This window comes from Raphanus sativus, unplaced genomic scaffold (assembly GCF_000801105.2).
Source record: "Raphanus sativus cultivar WK10039 unplaced genomic scaffold, ASM80110v3 Scaffold3359, whole genome shotgun sequence".
Taxonomy (NCBI): domain Eukaryota; kingdom Viridiplantae; phylum Streptophyta; class Magnoliopsida; order Brassicales; family Brassicaceae; genus Raphanus; species Raphanus sativus.
In genome coordinates, this window is record NW_026618665.1 from 1 (window position 1) to 11,271 (window position 11,271).

Here is an 11,271-nt window from a genome sequence, read left to right on the forward strand (position 1 = left end):
TTCACTCACTTGTCTTTGTAGATTGTATATGGCACCGGCACATCCATAGATCGGGTCTCTAATTCTAGCTCCGGCTTCATACACCATACTGTTTACCGCATCAGTTCTTTGTTATTCGGGAAGTTCCTGAGGAAACATGTCGCTACCACGCCTTTAAATCGAGGTTATGTAACCAATGTTTAGCTACTAAATACTAATCATCGATAACTATGTCATTTCTATAAATACGAATGTCTATGTCACAAAAACTTTCATTGATTGTAACGTTAGTGGCCACTATAATAAGGTAGCCATGGTTAATGGGGGTTACACTAGCAATATCAAGCTAAGTAATTCAGAAAAACTCCAGAGGACCCGAGACTGAGGCAGGAGGATCTATCACCATGCGGCTTGCCTTTCCGTCTGCGTAAAGCTGGGGTAACGCGTTGGCTTCTCTGGCCGTAACGCCTTCTGCAGTCCACAAGGTAACATGCGGCCACTCGTTCTTGCAGACTACGGTCTCTCCGTCCACAGATCCGATATGAGCTGTAAAAGCGGCCATCTTGTCGTTGAAGATGAACTCGGTGAGCTCTACGGGTACCTCTCTGTTTAGATGCTGACCGTATCTGGCTACAGCTGCTACTCCGTGGCTTCTCTTGTGGGCAAGCGTCACGTGAGCCCGTTCAAGTTTTTCCTCTATGCTCTTCTTTTTCCCCTCTAGAAAAGATCTCATTGTTGGGTTTGATGCGGCCAACTGATAAGAACAAAACACCTTTAAAAAATGAAGAAATGTATTTTAAGGGTACTTCAAAAATCTTGTTGGCTACCTTTTCAAGAAGACTCTGGACTTGAGTTACATGCAAGTTGACGGCAGCGAATGTAATAGACCCATGTTGTGTTTTCACTGAACTTGGTGGTTTGTATTCACCCTTTGCGATTCTTTTTAGCTCTTCTCGCACTTGCTGAACCGCAGACTCAAACGGAACCTGAAAGGAGCAAACCAGAAAACAAAGACATCATATCCACATCCAAGTCTTCCTTATACTCTTGTATCCTGTACTAAGCCCTTACAATACCAAGCATGGAATTCGATTCGAGCCATCAATGACAAGAGGATGTATTACCTGAACAGAATTGAAATACTCCGAATTTGCAGCTAAAGTATCGCGCAGCTGTTTCTCCCATTTAGACCATTCCGCTGCGTATGTTCCTTTTGCCGACTCAAGTCTAGAGCAAGAAGCATATGAAGGAAACAAAAGGTCAGCAAACGGACAAACCAAAGCTAAAAAAGCAACCAAAAAAAAAGACTGTAACAACAAGAAATTAAAACGTCTGTGACCACACTTATTCGTAAGGTATCTCTTGAAACATGAATGCAGAGTAAACAAACATGAATGCTTTTGATGTCTTCCTCATCACTTTTTGTTAAATTGTCATTGCATTTGTTACTGTCTATGCAGACGGTTGTTCCAAAATGCTTTGTTACTGGTTTTCACAGTATCCTTTAGGTTTTATATAATTCAACTTCTCATGAAAATGGCAGTGTTGGCTACTACCCACCTCCCATGCCTTCTCCTGTGGAGCTGGAACAAGTCAATGCCCTCCTCAAATATCGATTTAACAGGATCAGGTAAAGGACTCCTTTAATATGCAAAAAGAGAAGTTAATTAACTGGTTTAGCAACCAAATGGATATGTCTCTCGTGTACTGTACAAAAATATATACCTGTCTGATCTAAACAGTGGCATCTTGACGAGGGAGCCAAAGCGCTCAATCAATTCACCTTCAAATTCTTCGCGGTTCTGAAAGTTTAAGGGACAGTTCAAAATAAATTTTGAGATCCAATCATGGATTTTGCTTAAAGAACAGTTAGGCGTATGTGATAATACCTTTCCCTCATAAAGGTGGTAAAACATCAATAGCACATTGCCTGCATTCGCAGATGTCTTGTCGAGATTCCCCTGACAAGATTCATTTCATATGAAAGAAACAATAGCTCGTTAAGCAATACAGTGATGTAGTAAAAGTTGGATGATGGACTGTGTTACAGATGGAGTTGCATACCGGATGATCAACTCTTTGAAGTACACGGAACATGAAAACAGCCAAGGCATCAAGTGAATATGGATTTGACTCGGTTCCTGTGCATTCACAAGGGGCCATAAAAATAATGTAAAACAACAATTGCAGCGAGTACATAAGATGAGCCAAAGCCGAAAATCATTAAACAATGGATGCGTAGTTACATACCTTCGGAATCAGCAACGACTGGAACCGCAGTAACCTTAGTTTTCCGGCACATGACTTCAATCTAATACGAAAACAAATAATCATATACTAAAACCAGACATTTTAAGACACACAGAAAGAAGAAAGATATCAGGTCACCGACTTAATTTTGATATGACTACTCAAAAAGATAACAAGACTTCCACAATACAACCTACCCATGTACATATATAAAGGCAGGTTACATCTATATCAAAGAATCTTTTTTCAGTAAACAAAGTAACCGTATTGTGGTCTCTCAAAAGTAACCTTAGTGGCCAATAGGCAAGAAAAGCAACTGACCATGACAATATTTGCAATGTCTGTTTTATGAATCTACTCGATAATAAGCAAAGACTCATAGGTAGAGATGAACCCGAAATGCTAGCTTACAAGGAGAGGGTGCACATGATTAAATACCTGTCTCCAGACGTCTTCATTTGGGGCATTTTTGTCAGCCAACATAATTGATTGTGGCTTTTTACGATGTTCATCAGCAACCTTTGGCCAATATTTTCCTGTCCAGCATGTAGAATACTTCATGAGGTGGCTAGCAAAATTGACAGGCCAGAACAGTTTCGGCAAGATCCTACATTTTTAAATACCTTTGACAAGATCACCCATCAGACTATGCACTGGCCGATCATCCCCTAAGCCACCTGGGGCGTTCAATAACTCCTTACAAAGAGCAGATTTAGCGCTTCCTGGAATTCCTGAGAACACATTGAAAATTGCAGAAATCAGAGGGAAAGAGAGGAATCTTAAAGAAAACGGAATCTAAAAAATATAGTGCTCTCTCACTTCTGGTCACCATCAACAGCTTAAAAATAACAAACTGTCACAAAATGAAATAGAACATGCAACCAGAATATATGAAAAAAGGAATACCTGGAAAGAATACAATTAACCCCTCATTCTTCTGAACAGCATCTTGCATAGCTGGCTCAGGAGTAGCTGGTGTCACTTTCTCTTTCTTCACAAGATCGCCTTCTTCATCAAGATCACCGTCAACAATGGCCAAGAAGTCCTCAGCTCTCACTATATTCCCAGCAGACCCTATCAAAACCTGATTCTCTGGGCTCCGTTCCGCGTACTGCTTCAGGAATGGCTCAGCTTCGCTTAGATATACTGATGAAGATAGCTGATTATTCCCACGTTTTCTTATTATGTGAGCAGCCCTGAGCATTGAAAAGAGATGAAAAGATGCTAAACCTTGTTGCGAGGGTTTTAATCAACATTCAAAACGCGGAAAAACATTGAACGAAAGGCACTAGGCAGTAGGTTAGACGTTTGGTCAGGAAATTGATTCTGGTATAGATCTGTAAAGTGATTCTGGTACCATTCATCAAGCATCTTGGACAGTTCCTTCTGCTTTCCAACCGAAGTACCCCATCTATTCATTTGCCTGGATACAGAAACAACAATAATAGTTTTAAATAAAAATCAAATATACAGTTTGACAATATCAAGAATCCCCGATGTCTCAACCACGCTGCTCCTTCCTTTTAGATACACAATCAATAACATAATAAACAGGCTACAAGTAGCCTCCCCATTTTGATTCACAACTCAACGCATGTTCATCAGTCTCTATATGCAAAGGGAGAAAGTAGCTCACCCAAGGTAGGAGGCTTTATAAGCTGCTGGCCCCTCCTTAAACAGAATTGGTAAGTAATTGCGGATCAGAAAGGTTCTCAACTGTCAAAGAATTGAAGACATGTCCAGCATTACGATAACAATGCTGAGAAAGACGTAGAAAAGTGCAACCAATCAAAAATGCCTCTAGCTAGAAGAACTTCTTGAGAAAAACATACCTTGTACGTGAGAAACTTGAGTTTGATCATTAAGTTAGCATCATCATCATCCAAACCATCCTTTCCTTTTTCACCGGCATCTTTGACCGTATTATCAAGGCTTTTCAGAGTCATCGGATCTCTCCCTTTGTTTGACTTGAACAAATTAATATCAACAAAGAAACCTGAAAAAAAAAAGAGAAACGCAGAAGAGAATCACTAACTAATATAAGGAAAGAACAGATGGTAATGGTCTCTATTGATATGTCGAATTATTCTGTTTAGCGAGACCAATGTGTCTACCACAACAAACCAATCTGACTAGTTTTGGAAATTTTAACTTCCTTGCAAAGTTCCTTTTAACAAATGCTAGGAACTAAAGCAAGTAGAGACCAAGTACTAAATCTAGTAAATTAATCAGAATCGTTATTGTCTTTAAGAACAAAGATAAAGAATAACCAACAAATAATATATTTACCTCGATATAAAGGCCACAAGCCAGGCATGGCCCTGAAACAAGGTAACTGAATGGTTGACTAAAAAGAAACCAATATTTTCTTAGTTTGATCAAACAGAAAGACATAAGTAATCAGGAAGGCTTTAAATATAACCTCATCTCTTTCTCGTAACGCCTAAATGCTGAATCACTGCGCACATGGACAACCAATTTATAAAATAGGTTGTCAGGTGATACGTCATTAGCTCGATGAAAATTATGGTAGCACTTGAATGCGGCTGGAAGACGTCTATTCTTTATCAAGCGTACCATTTCCTATTCATGCAAATATTTGGTCGCTCATCAAAAGCACATAAAGAATAGAAACTGTTAAAATACTAACCACGTGAAAAAAACATTTCAAGTGAAAGATATATATAATCAATCGTTTCTGAAAATTAAACTCCACATGCAAAATTCAACAGAGCTCAAGTTACCTGTAATTTACTAGTCGAATAATCTGCAGGCTGAGATTCCAGGAATTTTGTTACTACAGATTTGTCTGCATTTTTAGGATAACAATCTACAGATTCATCTCCAAACCAATCCAAGTTATTGGGGCAAAAGCTTCGGCCAACACTCTTTAAAAGTTCCCTTATTTGCTACAGCACCAAGAAGAAAAGGAAAGAGCCCCTCTAGAGTGAGAAACCTTTACTTAAAGAAGACAGAAAAAAATTCAACGTTATGAAACTTCTGTTCTTTCAATTATTTTCGAACCTGTTGCTCGCTAGATCGATGGGCAGCACATATCTCTCTTAAACTGAGTCCCAAATCAAGATTAGCTGAAATTTTGAAGAAAAAAAAAACAAGAAAGCGGAAAACTGTAAATCTATGTGGACTTGATAGAGTGGAATGTTACGAAACCAACGTAGATAAGGTAATGCACCTCCATCACAGGGTGGTGGAGGATGATCTCTCAAGACATCTTCCATATCTCTGGCACTCCCACTGCTCACGATACGCGCCACAAGACCCTCTAATATCTCACCCTGGACCTTCACATGGTCCTTGGAGCCTGCTTATTTTCATCCAAAAGTTTGTTCATTTTAAATTCCTTGAAAAACTAATATGAAATCTCACAAAAGAAAAAAAAACTGACTACAGAAAGTTAAAACATTACCTGGGACCGATATATCAGCTACTTCATCAAGAGCTCTACAGACTGAGGTTGCTATCCCTTCTTCACATAGTGCATCAAATGCGGCAAAAAAAGAGGTCACCGATTTCCTTCAGATTTTTTGACAAAATACACGCAACCGTCACTGTTAGTACTTTAATAAAAATTCTTACAACAGTGTTGCAACCAAACATATGTCTAATACTAGCACAACCACAAATCTCTAGTGTTTGAGTTTCATGGAGTGAGGCTAGTACATGCATCAAAGTATCAAACAGATATCACAGAGCCAACTAGAGGAACACTAAACCCTTGGAATAAAATATCCTTAGCTAAATGTATTTCAAGCTCTGTCTTCACAACAATTCTATTTAAAACAACTAAGGTCCTGGGTAAAGTGACAATGAAGACCAACATCACAAAGGAAGAAGATAACAGCAATGTTTTGAAAGGCTTGAAGTTACCTTGTGGAAAACAGCCAAACGTGATTTGTTGGCAGACGCCAAATCCGGCAAAATGCAATTATTTCGGAAGTTGAATAGAACTTGGGCTTACCATTACCTAACTCGGTAACAGCCGTCACTACCACTGCGAGATGCAAATCAACATTTTATTAGTTAGACGACTTTAGCAGGCCTACTCAACTTCTACAAATACGGCATAAGTACATTATGAAAGGCAATGACTCTAGAACTTCTAAGAAAGAAAAAACTTCACCAAAATCATCCAGTGGACGTTGACCATGATCTCCAAGAACAGCTGTTACTAGTTCCATAGATACACACATGCGATTTTCCTGAGAGAAATGACATTATGAGCTTCTGGCAATTGACTAAGCCTCAAGCATTTAAAATTTTTGATTCCTTAAAAAGTTCTGCCGTGGAAATACCTCAAGAAAATCATTAAACTCTGCTTCCTTCTTTAACGCCTGAGTTCCCCAAGCCTCCCTAAACATCCGAGAAAGAACAAAAACGCCAACTGCAGTAAAACTGCAAAACGAAGCATTGTAGTTATCATATGACTTATGAGATAATAAACTTTTAGACTCTATCTCATTTTGCAAGCACCAGAAAAAATCCACAGAACAGCACTAGAAAGAAAAGAGTAGTAAAATGAATTTCCTTCATAAAAAAGTTTTCAAAATCTATCTCCACCACAACGTCTATACTGCAAACGACAGCAATACCATCAACAAGCAATTAACATAGCATAAGAAATCGGACATAACTAATTTATAAAACTAAGATGGAGATTCCGTACTGTAAGTGAAATGTATGAAAAGGCACAAACAAAATCTAAAGCTTGAGTATCGGTTTTATTCATTTGAAATACTCAACATGGATAAAGAAAGGAATACAGAAAAAAAAAAGGAGGGGAAAACTAAAGCTAAGGAATAAATAAGCTTACATGTTACCATAACTGTTCTTTGCATATGCTCCACCCACATGACCAGCGTACATAAAGAGAGAGCCTGAATGCTTTAGAGATACCTGTAAAACATGTTTATTAGAAAAAGGTGCTTAGACAGTTACAACTTCAGATTTGTCATTGCGCTATGTTGCAGTTAGAACCATACCTCCAGCGTTGCCAACCCTTTAGACACCATCTCAATCATCCGTGTCCTTATCTGCCAGAAAAGCAAGATAAAACGCAACATGAAAACAAAGCAAAATTGTTTAAAAAGAAAAAAAATCAGTGCCACAAAAACGATAGGGAACTAAACTACCTCTTGGTCAGTCTTTTCGTTCTCAAACTTTGGATAGAAAGAGGCTCTGATCTGAGCACGGCAACAACTCGACTCGTCCACCGTGAAATTCTCCAAGTTGAGATCTGCTTTTCGAGGTATTGCTTCTTCTCCAGGTGATGCCGAAGACGGTCCACCGTGGTTGACTGGAACATTATTAGCGTTGCTTTCCTCGAGAGTCAACTCGCCAATTTGGTTGCTTACTGCTTCTGCAACAGAACGATCACTGGATCCAGATGAAGCATCCATCTTCGGATTTTACTTGCCACTTTATGATGATGATCAGCGTGAGCTTTTTTCTTTTATCTACCAACAGAAAATCAACAAAGTCAAACATTCATATTCATACCACATTATCAGTGAAGCAATCGAAACTTCGATAAAACTTTTGCTGAGGTTGTTCAGATTTCGAGATGAAATAAGGAAAGTCTAGCACACATGTTTCTTAGGCATATCGAACGTAGAAAAAAATAAAATCTAATTAGAACCAAAAGAGAGGAGGCTAAGTAACCTACGGATAAGATGATCGGCGGCGGTTACACGAGAGAGCCAGTACAAAGTCAACTGTCAACGTGCCTTTTGCCGAGAGACACCAAAGCGCGGTCAAGTCTTTTCTGTTTAATCGGAAGAAGAGCATTGTAATTTGTAACAAAGACGGTCCCGGTAATAAATGGGCCTAATATGGCCCATATTCTTCACTATTTGATCAGAAGAGAAGTAGGAGATTGTTGGAAGAAACCTAATAATAAATGGGCCTCATTTGGCTCATATTTTTCAATAGTAGAACCATTTGACATATTAAAATTTCCAATAAATTCAACATACATTTATTACATTAAGTGTCTCTCTAATATCATGTGTATTATACTAAGTTTGCTAACTAACCCTGAGTAACTTAACTGAAGGGCTTTAAAGTGAAGTGAATAGTTAATATCATATCCAAAGAGGATCACACCACAGCATTGAGGCCTTGGTGTTGGAGTACTTGTTGTCTTCAAGGAATCCAAAATCATTGCTCTCTTCGTCAGGGCTGTTAATGAACTCATCACAATTTCCAAAGGAGCTGTCGAAGGACATATTATGTTGCTCTTGGTTTGGTTGGTCCATGTTGTGAATCAATTCTAGTAGATTTGATCTTTGTAACTGCATACTCACTATCTCCACTTGAGCTTTTGCTAGCTGTGCTTGGAGTTCACTCACTTGTCTTTGTAGATTATATATGGCACCGGCACATCCATAGATCGGGTCTCTAATTCTAGCTCCGGCTTCGTACACCATACTGTTTACCGCATCAGTTCTCTGTGATTCGGGAAGTTCCTGAGAAAATACATGTCATAAGTAATTATATAACGGGGAAGAAAGTGATTAAGGCTAAAGAATGAAGAGAGAGCGATGATAAGCTAATACTTTGCGTATTGATATTTGACCAAGAGGCTATTATTATACAAGACTTTTTCAAATGTGCATGAAAACGAAAATGTTGACAAGGACAAATAAATCATTTATTTATGTATATATATTGGGGAAGGTTAGATTTTTATTTTAATTAAGAAAGAAAAAAAAAGGTTAGGGAGGTTGAACATGTGTGCGTCTGAAGGTTTTTTTTGGGCTAAAATGTGCGTCTGAAGTTAATATCAACATTACAGAACAATTAAGATCTAATTCTCACATGACCGATGAACCCATTTTTTCTAAACAACCATTTCACTAGAACCTCATTAGAATAAAGACAGCATTCACATTTACAGTTTTAGTATTCGAAGATATTATAATTATTACACCAGTACATAACTAGCAATTACCTGTAAGAGCTTAATGATGTTGCTGGCTCCAAACACACGGTGGGCGATGGTGAACTTAGCTGGCTCCGTTGGAGGGAAGTACGGCGCCAAAACGCATTTATCTCCGCAACGCCGCCTCAAGATTTTGCAAGCGGCGCATGGGCTAAGAACCAAACGTGGTGAAAGCTGTGGTAGAGGAGGAGAAGACGTTGGAGAAGCAGAGACGATAGCGGCAGAAGCGTCACACTTAATCTCCATATCGAGCATTATCAAGTGTGTTGAGGGTGAAGTGCTTTTTGGTAGATATGTCTATATATAGGCAAAGTGAGATGACCACCTGACATCATAAATGACGCCATATTTTTTTTGGTGATGAAACATGTATATGTTTCCACATTGCGGTGGCTCCTAAATTCTTTCCACGCTTTCAAGTTTCAACGGTTGCTTGACTTTGGCACAACTAATTTCTTCTCCTCTTGATTTTTCTCCAATGCTCTTTTTTTTTTTTTTTTTTTTTGATCAAACTTTTCTCCAATGCTCTTATATTACAATATATCAGTCTTTTATAAAAGTCCATAATAGCTCGCATTGATTGGTTATTAATGTACGGGTCTTTTACTCTTAACCTCTAGATTCTAGAGTACAGTTTCTGCTTATGAAGATTTCACTAAGCGACTCCAAAACACTGGATGTTTCTTATTTTCTTCTCCTTAAGTTAGGTAAAGTTTCAAGTAGACTAAATGTATAGCTTGATCTATATTTTAGAGTACAATAATAATAAAAATTAAAACATGTTGCAGTAAAGGTTTTTTTGTTGAGAATTTACCGGTGACTTGCAGGTCGTACTCCTACTTAAGTAATTAGTGAAATACACCACGTGATTTTTTAGGTTGCCTAATTTATGCTGAAACGTATTTTGTTTGTATTAACCAATATTCTTGGAACTCCTTTGTAATTTAGTTATGCGTATTTTCCTAAGACTTTCTACTTGAACGACTTATCTTTCGAAGTGGCGGTATACATATGAAAAATACAAAAACACTAGACTCTTATGAATACCTTTATTTTCCAAATCTCAATAAGTGTAGTATAAAATGAGAACTTTCTGAAGACTTAAGAGTCATTAAGAAAACATATAGTGGATCGAGGCTTGGTACTTAGCGGTCCCAAAACATCAATTTATTCAATAGTTCTCCACCAACATTAATAAGAAAAAATGGTAATTAAATAAATAGAAGAATGACACGTATAGTCATGTGGGATCGCTAGTTATTGGGTGTGCTCCTGCTTCCACCTTCAACAGCTTGCTAGCTATCTCTCGACTATACGTACTCTCAAGTCTCAACTAATCCTTTTTGAAAATGATTAGATTTTATTTTCAAACTTTTGCGATAATGTTTTGAAAAACAATACGAACTGTTTTCTTTTTAGAATAACGAAATTTAACAGACTTAATATTAGAGTGGACGATGGTGAATATTTTTAAGAAAAAGTAAATAGTAATGTTGGTGAATTCACGATAAAACTAAAAAGTGAAAATTATAAAAGAAGATAACCAAAAGGGGTAAAACTAAATCCGATCGCTTTGTCTTCTAGTGTGCTTGGTGGATATGTCGGTATTTTGCATGTAGGGTACGTCTTCTGGATATATCATTCGAATTTGAGTCTTTTGACACTTCAGGGGGATAAAATTATATATCGCATCATACATATATCGACGCACATTAGGTACTTATGACTAAAGACACTAGACATATCTAATCTATTAATTTAGGGTTCTATTTTTATCTACTATTAACAAGTCATAGTAGGACCACTTAAAGAATTAGTCAATATGACATATTTGATTATTTGTATTAACAATAAACCAACTATAAATATATTAACAATAAACCAACTATAAATTTGATTTTTTAGTTATAATAAAATCTGTTGAGAAAGAATCTAACAAAATCTTAGTTTAAAATTTAAATATTTTTTTATAAATAACACATTAATATATTTCGAAATTAGTAATATAATATTATTATAAGTAAATTTAACTAAAACTTATTATAAAAAAGAAAATAAAAAATTCTTTATACTAACTTTTT

The 11,271-nt window shown here is 37.3% G+C and overlaps 2 protein-coding genes across 3 annotated transcripts; both read right to left on the reverse strand.

Moving 5' to 3' along the window:
- Positions 1 to 197: 197 nt before the first annotated feature.
- On the reverse strand, positions 198 to 8,022 carry LOC108808737 (tRNA ligase 1). 2 transcript variants are annotated; one of them, XM_018580845.2, is made up of 27 exons: positions 7,913 to 8,022; positions 7,380 to 7,703; positions 7,230 to 7,280; positions 7,061 to 7,143; positions 6,543 to 6,642; positions 6,371 to 6,449; positions 6,118 to 6,241; positions 5,657 to 5,763; positions 5,423 to 5,551; positions 5,254 to 5,318; positions 4,974 to 5,138; positions 4,652 to 4,812; positions 4,519 to 4,550; positions 4,062 to 4,225; positions 3,866 to 3,945; positions 3,587 to 3,652; positions 3,136 to 3,425; positions 2,853 to 2,960; positions 2,668 to 2,765; positions 2,230 to 2,290; positions 2,044 to 2,120; positions 1,869 to 1,940; positions 1,705 to 1,781; positions 1,540 to 1,620; positions 1,104 to 1,206; positions 807 to 965; positions 198 to 733 (listed from the first exon to the last, which is right to left on the reverse strand). In XM_018580845.2, the coding sequence occupies exons 2-27, from the start codon at positions 7,644 to 7,646 to the stop codon at positions 335 to 337; spliced, it is 3,198 nt and encodes a 1,065-aa protein (XP_018436347.2). In that variant the 5' UTR covers positions 7,647 to 7,703; positions 7,913 to 8,022; the 3' UTR covers positions 198 to 334. The 2 variants fall into 2 exon arrangements, with proteins under 2 accessions (XP_018436347.2, XP_056857181.1); XM_057001201.1 differs by having other exon boundaries at positions 7,909 to 8,020.
- Positions 7,909 to 9,552, reverse strand: LOC108808731 (LOB domain-containing protein 1-like). The gene is given in 3 exon segments (XM_057001202.1): positions 7,909 to 8,714; positions 9,200 to 9,489; positions 9,492 to 9,552. Coding segments are annotated over 3 exon segments (720 nt in total). The 5' UTR covers positions 9,538 to 9,552; the 3' UTR covers positions 7,909 to 8,330.
- Positions 9,553 to 11,271: the final 1,719 nt, after the last annotated feature.

Excerpts from the sequence above, each read along its gene's own strand:
- LOC108808737 (XM_018580845.2), bottom strand. The coding sequence starts at position 7,646 with ATGGATGCTTCATCTGGATCCAGTGATCGTTCTGTTGCAGAAGCAGTA. Across the intron at positions 6,242-6,370 it reads ACGTCCACTGGATGATTTTG|TGGTAGTGACGGCTGTTACC; the intron begins GTGAAGTTTTTT and ends TGCATCTCGCAG. Across the intron at positions 4,551-4,651 it reads CGTTACGAGAAAGAGATGAG|GGCCATGCCTGGCTTGTGGC; the intron begins GTTATATTTAAA and ends ACCTTGTTTCAG.